This window comes from Podarcis filfolensis, assembly GCF_964270895.1.
Source record: "Podarcis filfolensis genome assembly, chromosome: 13".
Taxonomy (NCBI): domain Eukaryota; kingdom Metazoa; phylum Chordata; class Lepidosauria; order Squamata; family Lacertidae; genus Podarcis; species Podarcis filfolensis.
Window position 1 is genome coordinate 16427016 of NC_139615.1, and position 16464 is coordinate 16443479.

A 16464-nucleotide genomic window follows, 5' to 3' on the forward strand; every position below is an offset into this window, starting at 1 on the left:
TTCTTTATTTCTCAACAAAGCAACTTTATTTTTTCTGTATATCAGAAGACAGGTAACAAAGTGTCACTGTTCAAGAATGGTTATCTAGTCCTGTTTTCTCACATGATACAGTGTTAGTGAGTTAGGAATTATTTGAAGAGACATCAATTTTCTAAACAGGCCCCGCTCCCATTTTATAATATTTGATCCCAAATGTTTCAGCTACAAGAATGCCCATGTTTATATATTGTCAGTCAAGACTTTAAACCAAAAAATCCTCACAACTCTCATTCTAGGCCAATCCACTTCTTCACCACGCTTAGGATATCTCCAGCTAAAAGCAGCACCTCCTTCTCCTTGCATCTAAGGAAAGCTTCATTGGGAATGGTGGGTGAATTGTGGTAGCTGGGATACTGCGTTCTCTTGTCATCCACGCCATGCTGCCGGAGTTCCTCAATCTGATCAGGCAGCTTTTCCAACTCCTGTCCATAAGAAGCTACCTTACTAGCCAGCATTGGAAGAGTCAGATTCCTGTCAAAGCGACCTCCCTGGTAGTATTCAACTGCTGTCAGGGCTTTCTCCACTGCCCGGTAAGTCTTGTAAAGCAGCCATTCAGTGCTACCCTGACCAGCATTACTGGCTGCCGCCTTCAGATCACACTTGGCTTGCCTTAGCCAGCGCCTGGCCTCCTCCAAGCAGTGAAGTTTTGATTGATCCTTTGAATACTTTGGGCGTCTCTGATGGAAGGACCAGAAGTTGTAGTTGCAGTGGCCTCCTCCTCCTCCACGCCCACCCCATCCTCCTCCACCCCCACCCCATCTTTGCCTGGTGAATTCTGTACGCCTCTCTTGATGCTGATGAGCTTGCTGGTCCCATTCACCCCAAAATTCAGAGCTCCTCTTGTAGGAACCTCTACTTTTGGGTCCCACTCTGGAGCCACTGGGCGTTCTATTGTTCTCCATCTCCCTGATCTTGTCTTTAAGGTATTTGAAAATTTCATTGGCAGAATCCTCTTGACCTATGTTTTTATCTGGGTGGTAGCACAGATAGAGTCTTCTTAAAGCCTTCCTCCTCTCATCCTCTGACAAGCTCCAAATTTCAGCCAAGCAGGCATCCACTTCTTTCTTTATCTCACTCAGTGGCCTCTCGTACCAATTGCCACTTGTAAGTGGTCTTGCAGTACTGCTAGCACCAGGGGAGCCTTCTGCCAAGACCACAGCTTTACTCAGATCAGATGCAGAGTTATTCCTCCGGAAATGGTAAAGGTCATAGGCACTGACTTCTGCATGCCGCCCTCCTCCCAAGTCAACAAGGTATGTGTGTACTTGGCCAGTACCGCTCTGCCGTGGCCCAAGGGCTTCAAGGACCACAGCGTAGAGGTAATGCTCTCTGGGCTTGGAAGAATCCAGGTAACCCACATAATCTTCTGGCAGAAAGGTGTGGAGGATGCTCATGTCCAGGCTGTCATACCATTCCTCAGGGATGTCCTCTCCAGGAGGAGGCAGGATATAGGCATTTAGGTTTGCTGGCAGCTGCAAGGGCACTTTGTTTTTCTCTAGCACCTCAGCAATTTCCTTAGGCCTTTGGCAAACCAAAATCTGCCCAAGGACCATCAGGGCCCACCGGCTAAATCTTTGTCCTAAAAGCCTATTCAGTTCTGTGGCTAAATTGCCAGAGAACTCCACACCCCAACGTACATCTTTGCTCTCCTGGTGTGCAAGGTAAATCTGCAGTTTGCCATCTGGCATTGTTGCAACATACACTGTCTTGGCACGCTGGGTTCCTTCCACACTCTGCGAATTGTACACCATGGTTGTGCACACTTTTTCACAACAAACCACTTCTAGCCGCTCCGGTGAGAAGTGTCCTTCAAACATGCATTCCACTTCCTCTACTTTTGTCCCACCCTGCCATTTAAGCAGTGCAACCAGAGCATGCTGGAACCCGCAAGACATGAGTAGTTCTTGTAGCCAGTTTTGGAACTCACAGTGTTCCCCATAGGTACAGAGTTTCAGAGAGGACTCTTCCAGCTGCTCTTCAGTGATATCTGACAAGTTCTTGGGGCGCAAGGCTTCAGGCAGCCGATGCAGAAGCCTCTGCTGCTTATACTTGTCGTAAGGTAGCTCACATATTGAGAGATCTATCAGAAAGCGAAATTTGCACTGCAAGCCCTGGGGTTCCTGGCCAGACTTGTAAAAACTAAAGATGAGGCTGTTTGATGGATATAGCTTCCCATCAGCACAAGGCAGATGCAGTTCTTTCAGCTCTGAGAAATCCATTTGATCCTTTGCTTCATCTAAGAGCTGGAAGAGGAACTGAGTGGCCCTGAGCACTGTTTTGGTGAGGTTGGCGTGCAGTTTAGCCTGCCTTACAGTCTCTGCATGAATTCTGGCCAGAACACTGGCATAGTGTTGGATGCTTGCCTCATCTTCCACTCCCAATTTCTCCAGGACATCCATATAGGCAGCTAGCTTTGGTGGTAGCTTGTAAAGATACGGCCGGAGGTCCTGTGGGTATTTTAATGAGACCACCACATTTTGGGCCTCTGCTACCTCACCGCCATCCACTAGTACCACAGGGAATCCCTTTAAGCAGCCAGTCTCTAACGTTTGCTGTTGCGACAAATAGCTATAAGCTGACTTTAGGACATCCTCTCGAGTTTTCCTAGCTTTCGGAGTGTCACATGGTGCTTGGCATACGTTTCTTAGATTCTCCAAGACTAAATGGGCTGGCAAGGTGCGCAGCACTCCCAGTTGCTTTAGGATGGTTTTTTTATTTTCCCCAACATATTCAACAGAAGGCAGAATGACCGCTGAAGTCCACATCAGGTCTGCTTTCACAGTTAACAAGGAACCTTGGGGTGCCACAGGAGTATTACACGGCACGTATGGCGAGTGAAGGCAACACAGATCTTCAGAGATCTTCTGTGGCAATAGGAAACGGATCTTGGACACTGTTTCCAGGAAGGCCTCTGAGAAGGTTTCACTGGAAAGCAAGTAGCTCCAGAGTGCTCTCCTCCTTTTATCAAGATCATGGGCACCATCCTTCAGTTTTCCAGCCCTCAATGCTTCTTTTGCAATTTGGGTAGCCAACACTAGAAAGTATTCCTCAGAGATCTCTTGCCGCAAGCCCACATCAAGTAAGAACTCTTTCAACTCCCTTATATTCTCTGGCCACACTGAGTCATAGAATTTGCGTGGCACGAACAGAGAATCCATTCTCAACTCCTTGAAACACATTTTCTCCTCATAAAAATAGGACACAGGATGCATCACACCTTGCTTGTCCCGGATGAAGGCGAAAGACTGGAATGTTGTCACCACTGTCTCTTTCTCGGCCTGATATTCCTTAGGATAATGCCTCTTGATAAGGAGGAGTAATCTCACAGCCTCCAGTACACGAGCTTCGGGAAGATGGGACAGCCGAGGCAAAAGCTGCTGTACAAACTGCTGCAAATCGTTCATTACACCAATGCTCAAGCTCTTACTGAGATGTCGGTTCAGCAAGCTATCGCTCAGCAGGACAGTCTTCTCATCTACCTCATAAAGCTCCTGGAAGTTCTTGGTTTCCATTGGAATCTTGGACTCCAAGATGTAGATATTCCTGTATGAAGCCAACGAAACGTGCTTCCCTTGGTGTGTTTTAAACACAGGCAAGGATTTCAACTTGCTTACCAATCCATGGTCATTCTTCAGCGTCTCCAGTTGGCTGCTTAGGAACCGCAACAGCGCTTCGAACTCCCACCCTTCGAGTGCATCCCAACACAGGTCATGATGAGCTGCCAGTTGTTCGAGCACTACTGTAGGATTCTCGATCTGCAACACACATGGCAGAATGCAATGTGCAGCGAGCTTTGGAGGCAAAAGAGAGGAGTCCAACTTGGAAAACCCCAATTTGTGGAGAATTTCAGTAACAGTGCCTGCTTGACCAGGCATTATCGTGTTGAGGGACTCAAGGGGAACCAAGAACTTAGTGCAGCCACAACACACAGGGAGCATGGCACAACCTTTGAAGAGGGAAACTAGCTCTGCAAACATATTTTTCATCGTGTCTGAATTTGCAGTCATGCAGATCTGTCTCTCAAAGAAAGCCCACAATTCACGGAGCCATTCCCGGCCTTTATCAGTACTGACCCTGTTGTCCAAAGACAGCATCTCCTTAACGAAGGCCACAGAATCAGAGAGTGTAAAATCCTTTAGAAACCCCATCTGTACTAACAGCTGCCTGGCCTTTCTATCAATTTGGCAGGCAAAGAAACAGTCCTGATGGTGTGGGAAAAGATTGTGCACACTGCTATGGTATGGAGGACACTGCTGAGTGAAGCACCTCAGCATGTTATCTTGGGTCACCAGCAAAGGGAGACCTTCCAGGCAGCTTTTGTCATCAGGAAGAAGCTTACTGAGACAGAACTCGAGGAGAGCAGAACAGTAGCAGCTATTCTTCACAGGTGTCAGATGAAGTGGGCAGGGCAGGAGAAAGTTGGGCAGGTTCTTGAGGAAGCAGCAGAGGGAAGGAGAATCGAGGGTTAGGATATCAACTCCTGCCTTGACAAAATGGTCACGTACCAATTGCAAATGTTGGAAGGCAGGGACAAAATTCATGCCCAGACTCTGAAGAGTAAGCTCAAGAACCTCACTTATCTCAGACTGCAGGAAATAGGGATCACTGGTTGGGTGGCCCAGTCTGGGTGCACTCCAGTGCACACTCACTTCTTCCATCTTAAATCCATACTTGAAATTAATCTCCTTCTGGTACACAGGGACCAAGGGAAGCTGCTCTATGTATGCCAGTTCATACACACGGGTCACTAGCTGTTGCCATGCTGGGGGGACACCCCTTGTCACAAATGGGAAATACTGCAAATAGTTTGATTCCAGCCACTTCTCACATGCAGTCAGGGAGTGGAACTGCAGTGTTGTATCATTCAGCGCCCGGCGCAGCTCATAAAGCAAGTGGCAGTACAATGGGGCAATGAGACAATGCAGCAGCAAGTTATTCCAGGACGTATTGGCACCACCTTCACCATCATCCTTCCGCAAGCCACGGCGAGCAGAGTCCACAGCAAAGTTCCCATTGATGTGGATGGGAAGGCCTGTTTCTTCCAGAAGCGGCAGTGTGCAGAAGGCCCTACCAGGTGGCCGTCCGTCAAAACAAGCTGCCACACCCCCACACGCCAAGTCCATGTTTTGCACGGTATTGTCACTCTCAAGCCCAATCTGCCTACCTACCAGCCAGTTGCTGGAAACATTGGAGATACTACTCTTCACCTTCATTCTGTAGAAGACTCTCATTGGCTCGCCATCATCCATTCCACCTGCTGCAGCAGCCTGTTGGAGACGCTTCTGGTATTCCAGTCTTTCAGGCTCACCACCTTCAGCCTCTACCCGCAGCACCTCCTTCGGTGTCCCTCCCCTCTCACTTATTATAGAGAAGACCACGCAGCGAACGTGGTTGAGGAACATCACAAGGCTGTCGGCTTCTTCAATGAGAGCCACCATAATTTTCTTCATGTCTTGCTCTGACACAGAGCTCTGGCAGATACGGGATGAGGCTGCACCATCAGGAGTACGTAAGGGTAACCGGAAAACTGTGCCTTGTTCCAAGTTAAACACATCAGGTAAAAAGGTATTATAAACATCACGGATGGTGTCTTTGACTTCTTTAGCAAGGTTGTACTTTCCACCAGGTGAGATCTCATCAGAATCAGGGAGGTAGTGCAACATGGGGTCAAAGACGCACAGAACACTGTCCCCCGTCACAAAGGCAGGGCAGTCAGTCAAGTGATAAACTGTATTGAAACCTAGTCCATATTTGCCGGTAGCATCTCTCCTCCCACCTTTGCCACCAGAGCCCAAGCGCTGGATCCCTTCTATGTCACACCTCTGGAAGGTGCGGTCATTGTAGATGCAAAGTGCCGGGCCTTGAAGTTCATTCCACTCCTTGCTGAAGACGCGATCAGTCGGGTGCTGTCGCCGATCCCAGACAAAGTGGACAAGATTTGCACCAGCATCGTCTGCATTCTGCAGCAGCTCCTTTAGCACATCCTGTGAAGAGGAGTACTCACGGAGGATGTTGGCCAGCCGGGTACAGATTTCTTCCTTGGCTCCAAAATCTGTGGCCCAGGAAGAGAGACCCTGAATCCGCTGGCGTGACAAGACACGACCTTTTGTGGTCTGAATGCCACAGCGCATAGCAATTTCCCGCGGGATCATGGCATGACAGAGCAGGGTCCCTTTCTCATGTGGAAGCCATGGTGTGTCATCAAAGAGGAGTTTGGGCAATGGACGAAGGACTTTGTGTTTGTCTGGGAAAAATACACTCTGGGCTTCATAAGGACTCAACTGTTGACCCTCTGGCAGGGCCTCGGCCAGCCCTACAGTGATCAACCTGACAACTAGGTCCAGATGCCCGTTGGAAAGAGACTGTCCAGCTCCCTCCTTGGCCAAAGTCTGCAACACAGTGGCATAGTCCTTCACTTTGAAAGTCGCAGGCAACCCAACACACTCCCACAGCATCTTTTGCTTCTGGTACTCCTGAGGCAGCTGGAAGAGGTATGGAGCAGCATCAAAGAACAGGCAATGGGCCACACTGCACACTGACACAAAGCCAGTGTCCATGAAAACAAAGGGGAATGTCCTTGCCCTTTGGGACACCTCCACCTTGGACAGAGGGTTCATCTGCACTATTTCATTCAGGAACGCATAGCAGATTTGTGCTATGTTTCCCAGCTCCGTTCTGGACAGGGCATTGGAACTACGTGATGCTTCCTCCAGTTGCGTCAGCACTGTAGATATTGGTGGCTGACGATTCAGTCCTAGGAATTCCTTTAGCTCCATGGAGAGCTTCAAGCCTTTACCAAGGGCTGTCTTGTCCAGGACAGGCTCAGTCAAGCCTACCAGGGGGTGCTGCTTATGGTAGTAAACCTCTTTGGGGCAGCAGAGTTTGCGTTGGTTAGCAGGTAGTACTGCTGGCAAGAAGGGAATGTCTCTGAAAGTAACCTGGGTAGTGTTGCTGTAGCTTTCCTGCAGGTGGTCCTCAAGGAGCTCTAGGATGCAGCGAGCACGCTGGCAGGCCTTGACTGGGTCATGACTCCACAAGGCTGCCACAGTTCTGGCTCGGGCTATCAGTTCCTCCATTTCTACACAATCTTTGGCCATGCCAAGATGCTCCAAGCGCAACAGCCTCTCTGGTTCCAGAAACCCTGTGCCCGTGGGGAAACGGCCATCTTCAGGAGCGTAGAGAGGTGCAGCGCAGCCCCTTGGGTGTACAAGTTCTTTAATGTTTCTCAGTAAACTATTGGGGACAGTTGGAATGCAAGGCCAGGATGTCAGGATCTTATTCACGCCAGCATCATTCATATCCAGAGCACGAAGAATGAGGACATCGCGATCAGGCACTGCTAGCTGAGCAAGATTGGGCAAAACAAGCTCACAGAGGAATCGTGCCCAATTGTAGGTGTTTGGCAACAGGACATCCCCCTGGATGCAATCTCTGAAGTTCATCTTCACCCAATCTGGAACTGACACCGCCATCTTTGGCTCTGGCAAAAGTAAAGAGAAGACCCTGAAAGCTATAGGTTCCAGATGCTCCTGACAGGTAATGTCAGAATTGAGGATACAGGCATCCTGGGCTGGGCACCATCGCTGTCCATCAGAAAAGAGAACTGGCTGTTCCCCATCAACACCATTGACTAAGGCTTGGTAGAAGGCCTTGACTGTTTCACTGAATGGGTGCTTGGCACTGCGCACGTCAGGCCAGAAAGCATGGTACTCATAGTCCTCCAGCAATCCTTCCTCGTACATGTCCCGGAGCAGGGACAGTGCTCCAAGCCAGGCACCCAGCACGGAATCCCGTAAGAGCGCCTTGTTCCATTTCCCCTTCTCAGTAGCTTCCCAGAGTCCTTTGCGATTACTCTGCACAGCAAAGACTGCCGTGAGATGCAACGGGAGTCCAGTTTCAATAGGAAGAGGTAGAAAGCAGAAGGCACGGCCCTTAAAACCATCTACATCTGGAACCCATTTTCCAGCAGCAGTGGCGGGGCAGAGGGGCAAAGCAACGCTAGCAACAGGAGGCGAGAAGTGGACATCCTTTTCTTTTCCCTGTTTGAAGACCTGAAGGGTTTCTCCTTGAGCGGAGCAGGAGTGCAGCAGGTAATGGCTGGTGACCACACTCGACTTCCATGTTGCTGTCAACTGCACAATAGTGGACGTACCCATCCTGACAAGTGCTTTCCTGCTCACTGTGGCTAATGGCTGGGTGGTTTCTGGGGAACTGGAACCATGAGGAAGGTGGGTCAGTGACACCTCCTGCACTTTTCTCAGGAAGATCAGCAGGTACTTGTACATCTCCCGGAAACCAATTTGCAAGGATTTGATTCGACTGGGTCCAAACGGATCACAGCAGATCTGAGAGTCCTCTGCCTCCTCCTCAGTGCGGAAGGGCAGGCGGAGGAGCGTGCCTTGGTAATCATCTCCAGGTTGACAGCCAAAGATTCCTCTGAACGGTCGAAATTGTTCAGGAAATCCAGCGGCGACTTTCCGGTTCAATGTGAGACGCATGCCTGGTTGGCCTGAATTACGGATATGCTTCCGAAGGTGGGTGATGTTTGGGTCAAAGATGAGCATGGTGTGGCCACTGAGAAGAGAGGGCACATCAGTGATGTGGTAGACAGTGCAGAAGCCCAGCCCAAAGCGACCAATCTTGTCATCCTGCCGTTCCTTGGTAGCTGCACCTAGACGGATGATGTTGGAGAAATCTGTCTCGGTGAAGAACGCATCATTCTGGGCCCAAAGTGCGGGACCCTGGCAGGCAGCCATGCCAGGGTCCAGGAGTCCTTCAGTGGTACCGTTATGCTCACGGAGATCGACTAGGAAGCGGCAAGTTTGGGCGCCAGCATCCTCAGCATTTTGCAGCAGTTCCAGGAACACATCTGCATCCTGGCTGTATTCACGAAGGATGTTACGGATCCGGAGGGTGATTGGCTCCGAAGGACCCCACGCCTGAGCCTCCAACACTTCCAAGCCTGAAAACCGTGTGCTTAGCATTTCCACACCATGGAAGGTAGCAGTGGCAGAGGAAACAGATTCATGCACCAAAGTAGGTGGGTCGCCATCCAGCTCAGCAAGGTGTGCCCGATCCATGTCACAGTACAGCACAGAACTGGCCGGACGTAGAACAAAACCGGACAGTCCTTGAATCCGCACAGGCACTGGCATTTCCCTTTCTCCATGGTAGCCACGAGCGCACAGCCAGTCCAGGACAGCTATCACGAGGAGCAGTTCAGCATGCATTCCGCCTTGTGGTCGGGCATTGATTTGATCTGCCAACTTCTGCATTGCTTGGCACACTTCCTCCTCTTTTGGTAACTTATGGACCCCCCATGCTGCAAACAGCTGGCTGTAACCTTGGAAGTCCAGAGGCACTCGTGACATCAAGGCTGTAAGGTCTAAGCCATCAGGGTAGGCCAGCACCACATCTGCAGCCAATGAGAAGCCAGTCCCATTCCACACCACAGGTCCCACAGGTGGCTTCTGGAAGTCCCTCAGGTGCTGTTGCATGTGCTGATAGATGCTGTGCAGCTTTGTAGTTAACACAAAGGCCTCCTCAGGGTGACATCTCTGTGCCAAGGCAGCTAGATTCTCCATCACTTTCTCTGGTGGAGGAGAGCTCTCCAGACCCAATTCTCTTGCAGCTTCTGGCCGAAAAGCATTAGTCAGTCCCATGACCAGCCCGACAAGAGCAGCATACCTCTCCGAGCGAAGCAGTTCAGGTGCCAAGAAATCTCCAGCTGCCGCCAATGTGGAAGCGTTGGTGGCAGGCACCCAAGGCAGGGACCGCAGCAGCTTCAGCTCCTGTGAGGAGAAGCGTGAGAGTAGAGGAGTCTCATTGCAGACCCGGATGAGTGCCCGTGATTTGGCACTGGCATCTGCAGCCTCTTGCAGCTGACCAACTTCCTCCGCAGCCATCAATGCATCTGCTGGACAGACAGCACTGAGATCAGATTTCAGGCCCAGAACACGAAGGGTTCGCAGTGCTGCTGGCTCCCGGAAGGGCCCTGTGGGGAAGCGGCAAGGTCCCAATAAGTCCTGCAAGGTGCGATTCTCTGGATCATAGAGATCACTGGGCCTGCCCAACCTTCCTGATCCGCAATCCAGGAATGGCAGCTCACGACACAAAGTTTGCAGCTCTTGGCTCTGGCTGAAGAGGGAGTCCCCATTGTGCAGCACCCACAGCATGAGCCGCTTGGCTTCCTGTGCCCAACTGGCATATGCCCCCTTCTTCATCGCCTTGATGCACAGCAGGCACAGATCAGGCGTCCCCAGGAGCTTCTGCCCGATTAGCAAGAGCAGGTGGCGTTCAGCTTCATTATGACACAACAGCACAGGCTCTGGAGTTAGCAGATCCGAGGGCACTGGTGGAACCAGGTTCTTCTCTAAAGCCAGGTGGTGCTGGGCTGGCACCAAGCCAGACCTGGTGGGTGGAAGGAGGGAGGGCATCTTGAAGAAGAGCGGCAACTCAGTTAGGACTTCGGCTTCTTTGGGGGAAAGCGATGCAGCCGTGGAGAAAAAAGCACTCAGGCTCTTGATCTGGCAGGTGGGCAGAGATGCAACGCGACCAGCCACGGATGCCACCCCTAAATGGGCAAAGACCTGCAAGACACTCCCAGGCGTGGGTTCTAGGACGTACTCTCTCAGCTGGCGGTGGCACCATTCTGGCTGCCAGCTCCGGACCACAGTGCATCCCAGTCTCTCCAGAATGCCAGCCACTTCATCCGGCAGACAACGCCCCTCGTGGCTCTGGAACAGCAGAGTAGGCTGAGGCAGCAGCCGTGCCAATTGGATTCCACTGTGGGAGTTCTGTAGAGGAGTCAGCGGTATCAGGGGGCATCCCTTGAAGGGTGCCAGGGAGGGAGCATGGCGACTCAGGAAACTCCAGAAAGCAGAAAGCCACTCAAGCGGGGGCTGTTTTGGGTACTCCTTTGGGCACCAAGATACAGGAGCAGGGTTGCTGCTGACCCAGTCCTTAGGGAGAGATTCACGAAGGTTCTGCTCAATGACATTTTGATCCATGGAGACAAAGTTCCTGAATAACCCTGAAGATGAGAGAGAGAGAGAGAGAGAGAGAGAGAAAGAAATCAGCAACCACCATTTGTGTGAACTTGCATTTCCTGTTGGGAGCAAAGTGGCAATGTATACACTACTTCTATGCCCAGCACTGAAAAGTACTTTGGATGCAACTGAACTCCAATATGTATAGGTCTGTGAATGATTTGGTATCACAATGATGCTAGAGCACTGCTGAAGCAAAGTGAGCCTGAAACTGATCAGCGTACCAAAAACCAGCGTGGTGTAGTGATTACAGCAGGCAGATGCAAACTGTGGCCCATCAGATATTGCTGAACTACAACTCCCATCATCCCAGGCCATTGACCATGATTAAGGGAGCTGGTGAAAGTTGTAGTTCGTCAACATCGAGAGGGCCAAATGTTGCCTGCCCCTGGATTAGAAAATAAGACTAAGGCAAAGGGGGACAACCTTCAGCCCTTGCTCTAATTTCATGCAGGTGGTGGAGGACGACCCAACAGAGAATGATGGAAGGGTGGCGGAATCCACTGCAAGCAATCAGATCAGACCTTTGACAAGAGTGATCCATCTCTACTGGTGGCTGGGGGGAAATGTTCCCCAACCCTGTGCTTAAGGGTTCAAATGTCCAAACTAGCTGTGAAGTTAATTTGTTTACTTGGGAGACAGCCACTCTACTGCTATTTGGTGTCACGCTCACTATCTTTCCACCTAATCTATTTTACAGTGTTGCTGGGAGGACAAAATGGTGCCTGTGTGTAAAAAGCATGTGTTTGTACATGGTAGAACATTTACACTGGTGGCAGCCAGCCTGGTGCCCTGTGGATGCTGTGGATTACCATCCCCATAATCTCTGACCATTGGCCATGCTGGCTGAGGCTGAAGGAAGTTGAATGCTTCCTAGCATTCACTAGCATGGCCAGTGAAAATAGGAGTTGTAGTCTAACAGCATCTGAAGGACACCAGGGTGGGGAACCCATAAAACACCAGAAGCTGATCATGGTGCACCCAGGAAACTGAAAGTCTCACCCTTTTCTGCAATTGTTTGCAGATGCTTCAGCAGCTCAGGGTTTAGATCCTTGGGCAAGAACCGGTGAGCCAGGCCAGGCAACAGGATCCTGCAAAATCGGCAGAAAGAAACCACAGGTCAGTTAGGAAGGACAAAGGCAGGGTGACAAAGAAAAGGGATGTACAATGGAACAAGCACCCAGTTAATACCACTGGTTTATTTATGGGGCTAACCATTTTAGGGAATCAAAGAAATGCAGCATGGGCCTCTTTATCCTGTAGGGCAGTATTTCTCAGAGTGAAAACTGGGTCTCAAAGAAGTGCAGGCTGGCGCTAGGGGAGACACTGAGCCGAACTATGCATATGAAAAAAGTGCATAAGGGCCTCTGTCTCTTGGTTTGGTGCAATGTCTGAAATGAGCCATAGTGAAGACATTTGTGAACTGCCTTGCAAGGTGTGTATGTGTGCGTGTGCACATGCGTGCATCAACCATTATGCAAGTCCATTAATTGGAACATCTAATAGGGAGAGGACATTTAACTGTGGTAGGGCGAAAAGGACAATGCCGGTTTACCCTGGGGATCATATGTGGTAAGACTGCTCACCTGGGGAAGTTGTGGTTATCGAGGAAGACCGTCTCTCCAGAATCTCCAAAGCAGGTAAAGTTTCCATTGGCTGTCGGCAGCAGTGGCAGATTCTTCAGCTCCTGGTAACACCCATCTCCAACCAAGTACTCCAACAGCAACTGTTTCTCTGTCAAGGATATCCCATGCCACACACTGGTAGTCCGTCGCAGGGTCTCCCTGACAAACTTCGGTGTGGCCTCTTGCACCGCTGCCCTTCCTTTGGCACCCCACACCAAAGCTCGGCGCACATGGAGCGGAGCAGCAGCAAGTGGTGATCCTGCCAAAATGAGGGCCTTCTCCAGGGCCTTCTCTACTGGTTTACCACTCACTACCTCTGGCAAGATCACGGCTTTGCAGGGGTGGAGCAAACGAGGTTCCCCATCCCCGACTCGTACCAAGAGTTTCATGTCCATCAGTGTCTGGCATATCTGAACCACTAAAGGCTTGTATCGGAGTTGTTGGCTTTGGTCTGGGTCTGGCCATGCCCCATATGGGTTGTCCGGACAGGTAGATGCCAGCAGTACCATTTGGCAATAAGCAACAGGCAACATCTCCTCCATAAGCAAGTGGTTCCAACGACCATCGGCTCCCCTCGCCTGGGACCCCTCTTCAGACCACTGCACGTGTCTTCGGTCATCTGTCAGCTGGAAAGGGGCACTGATGTGCAGTGGCAATCCAGTGGTGTTTTCCTCTGTGGCCGGGAGCGGCAAGACGCAGCTGAGGCGTCCCATGCACTTGTCTTGCAAACAGTAAGCCAAGGACAACACAGGCTTAGAGCTGACCTTCACTGCGAGCTCCCACAGTTCTGGGAAGGCATCCTTCTTTGCTTCAGCAGACAACACAAGCCAGTTGCACTTGCTGGCCTGTCCAGTCCCAGTGCCACATAGGGCAAGTGTTTTGATGTGGACACCCATGTCCAGTTTAGTGCCCATAGCACCATCAACAAGGTTTCCCTTTCCACTACTGCATTCTGCAACTTCCAGCACACCTTTGCTCATGCCCAACCCATTAAATGGGCGAGTGGTGGCCTCAGCCTTCAGCAGCTCACAGATGGCACCATCGGACCCAATGAGACCCAACGTCAGTTTCTTGATGTTCCTGAGGAACAGCAAACTAATGGGGGCATCATTCACGAACGAGAGCAGCAGTTTCTGCACCCGTTCTGGACTGTAGAGATTTTCTGAGATCTTCGATGGACTCTGTCGTAGCGGGAAGCGAAACAGGGTGCCTGGAAAGCGGCCCTCCGCAGTTGGGCAAGGCTGGCCCAGAGACTTCAGTGCTGCCCAGAATGGTTGGAACTGGTCAGATGCCTCTTCCCATTCACTCACCTCCCAGAGCTGACCTCCATCATGTAATGCCATCTGCTGTGGGTCCAGCACCCCCAAACATTCATCAGAAAGTATAGATGGGAAATCTAAACAGAGCGAAGGGAAGGAATTCAGCCATTAAAATGTGGATGCCCCAGTCTTGGTTCCTTTCCCCCCTTCATGCTCCTATTTCAATTCATCCTTATCTCTCTCAATTTCCCCCATCTCAATGATGGCATTAGGCATATTTTGCTGGGGAGAGCATTCTACAAATGGGGAGCCACTGTTGAGAAAGCCCATTCTCCCATTCCCTCCCCCTCAGAAGAAGTACACAGACAAAGGTCTCTGAGGATGATTGCAGGGTCCAGGTATGCCGATGTGAGGAGAGAGAGGTGGTCCCTGAGGTCTTGGGGTCCTGAGCTGTCTTCTAGGCCTTTTCCCTAGAATTCTTATGCCTTCCTCCCAAAGACATCTGGTTTTGAAGACTATTTCCCAAATTGAGCTAGGCAGAACTTCTCACCTGTGATATGGTAAACTGAATTGAAGCCCAAGCCAAAGCGTCCAACTGTAGAAGGGTCATCCTCCTTGTGACTGATGCCTGGACTCTGGATCCCTTCCCAGTCAGCCTCAGAGAATAGACCGTTGTTATAGGCAAGAAGTGCAGGGCCTGAAAAAGAGAAATGTGGTCATGCAATTTTTACTCAAGTGCCTTGATGATGGTTTGATTCACAGTGTCACTCCCAAGCCAAATTTGACATGGCACAATGTCTGAATTGCAAACTAGGGTTTGTGATCGGCCAGCAAACCAAACAGAAATCATGATTGAACGTTTTGTGGCACGAGATCCTGTCTAATTTAGCAAACCGTGTTAACAGCCACCTCCAGAGGGCTGTAGCACCAGAGAGATGGGAGCAGGCTAATAAACCTGATTGCTATCAGAAGCAGACCAGGTCCTATAAACAAGGGCTGGAGAGCCCTGCCACCATCCCTGACCATTGGCTATAATCACTGGGACTGATGGGAGTTGGAGATCAACTATATCTGGAGAGCCACAGCCGCCACCCCCCATCTCTTTTCTAGATTAAGATTTCTGCAAACCATGATGTGATACTGGAATAGAACCAATATATTGAACATACTGGAGGTGCACTCTCAGGTACCCACATCATTTGTTTAAAGCACATTTATACGACTTTAACAGTCACTGTGAGAGCATATATGGCCAGTGTTTTCCATCTATCCCAAAATGGATATTGTAGCACAGAAATGAGAATGTGGGAAACTACTGTACAGTGGCCAGCCGTATTTCCCTCCCACAAGGCACCTGGAAGGACACTACATCATGGCAACTTTCCTTGCATGTCATGAGTCTATCTCATATATTAGTTTCACCTTTTAAGTTGCATTACTGAAATAAATGAACTTTTCCCCAACATTCTGATTTTTCGAGTTACACCTGTATAAGAAGAACTTAGAGGAGCCTTGGTTACTGACTGCTAAAAAGGAAGCCTTTGGCCCTCAAAAGCATCCCTGAAAAATTATGAATTTCATCCAGCCAACCTCCTCCCTATAGGATACATTGTGATTTCTTTGCTGGGGCCCCCAGAGCACCCACCATTGGGAGCTGTCTAATCCATACCTTGGGTGCTTGCCAGCCCCTCTGAGAAAAGGCTCTGTGTTCCAAAGCTCCGTGCATCGTAGAGCAAGATCACCTCTTCAGCCCCCGCATCATCTGCATTTTGGATCAGCTCCTTCAGGAAGAAGAAGAGAATGAGAGTAGGAATAAATGCCAGGGGTCAACACAGACAGACTCTGGAAATTGCTACATGGATGCCAGTCCCACATTCCATAAACTGCTAGACATTTACAGGGGTCGTCAATATCACCCCGTTCAAACTTTACCTATTTAGAAAAGGGAGGGCAAGCCGTCTCCTTGCTGCTGTGTCTGTCCCACATCTATAAAGGCTGGGAGACTTGGCAGGCTTCTTTGCTGCAAATCTGCACCTTCTTTAATATTGCACTAGAACTGGCCATTCTGATGTTTTTGACATCCTTCTTTGGTACCCCTGCACCCAACCACTCTCACAAGCCGTCCTTTGGGCCTGCGCTCCAGAACAGCTTCTTGCTCTAAACTTGCAGTCTTACTTCTCTTCCCCCCAAATCCGGGTGTTTGATTGCCTCCTCTCTGTGAACATGCAAGTTGGTCAAGCCCTACTTAAAATGCAATCCATGTGAAATGGCTTCGCTCTCAAAAACGGCAAATGCAAAAAGCCCAGGCCCAATGCTTAAAAAACTTACTTTTAAGATCTGACCCCCATCTGGGTACTTGCGGAGGATACCCTGCAAGTATTTGAGGACAGGAGGTGATTTTTGTCGAAAGCCCTTTCTGAAAGAAAGGCAGACGGTTACAGTAGTTAGAGTATATGAATAGAAACAGAGAGACTTCAATCTAAACAGGACCAG

At 50.1% G+C, this 16464-nt stretch overlaps 1 protein-coding gene across 2 annotated transcripts in view; it reads right to left on the reverse strand.

The window, feature by feature from the left end:
• Positions 1-16464, reverse strand: part of LOC310747563 (sacsin-like) — a 21949-nt gene continuing 5485 nt past the window's right edge. For both annotated transcript variants that reach the window (XM_083582044.1, XM_083582045.1), the window contains 6 exons: positions 16300-16387; positions 15641-15752; positions 14522-14668; positions 12674-14108; positions 12090-12178; positions 1-11071 (listed from right to left, as the gene is read on the reverse strand). In XM_083582044.1, coding sequence (XP_083438170.1) covers positions 267-11071; positions 12090-12178; positions 12674-14108; positions 14522-14668; positions 15641-15752; positions 16300-16387 — 12676 coding nt within the window. In that variant the 3' untranslated portion in view covers positions 1-266. The remainder of the gene's footprint in view (positions 11072-12089; positions 12179-12673; positions 14109-14521; positions 14669-15640; positions 15753-16299; positions 16388-16464) is intronic.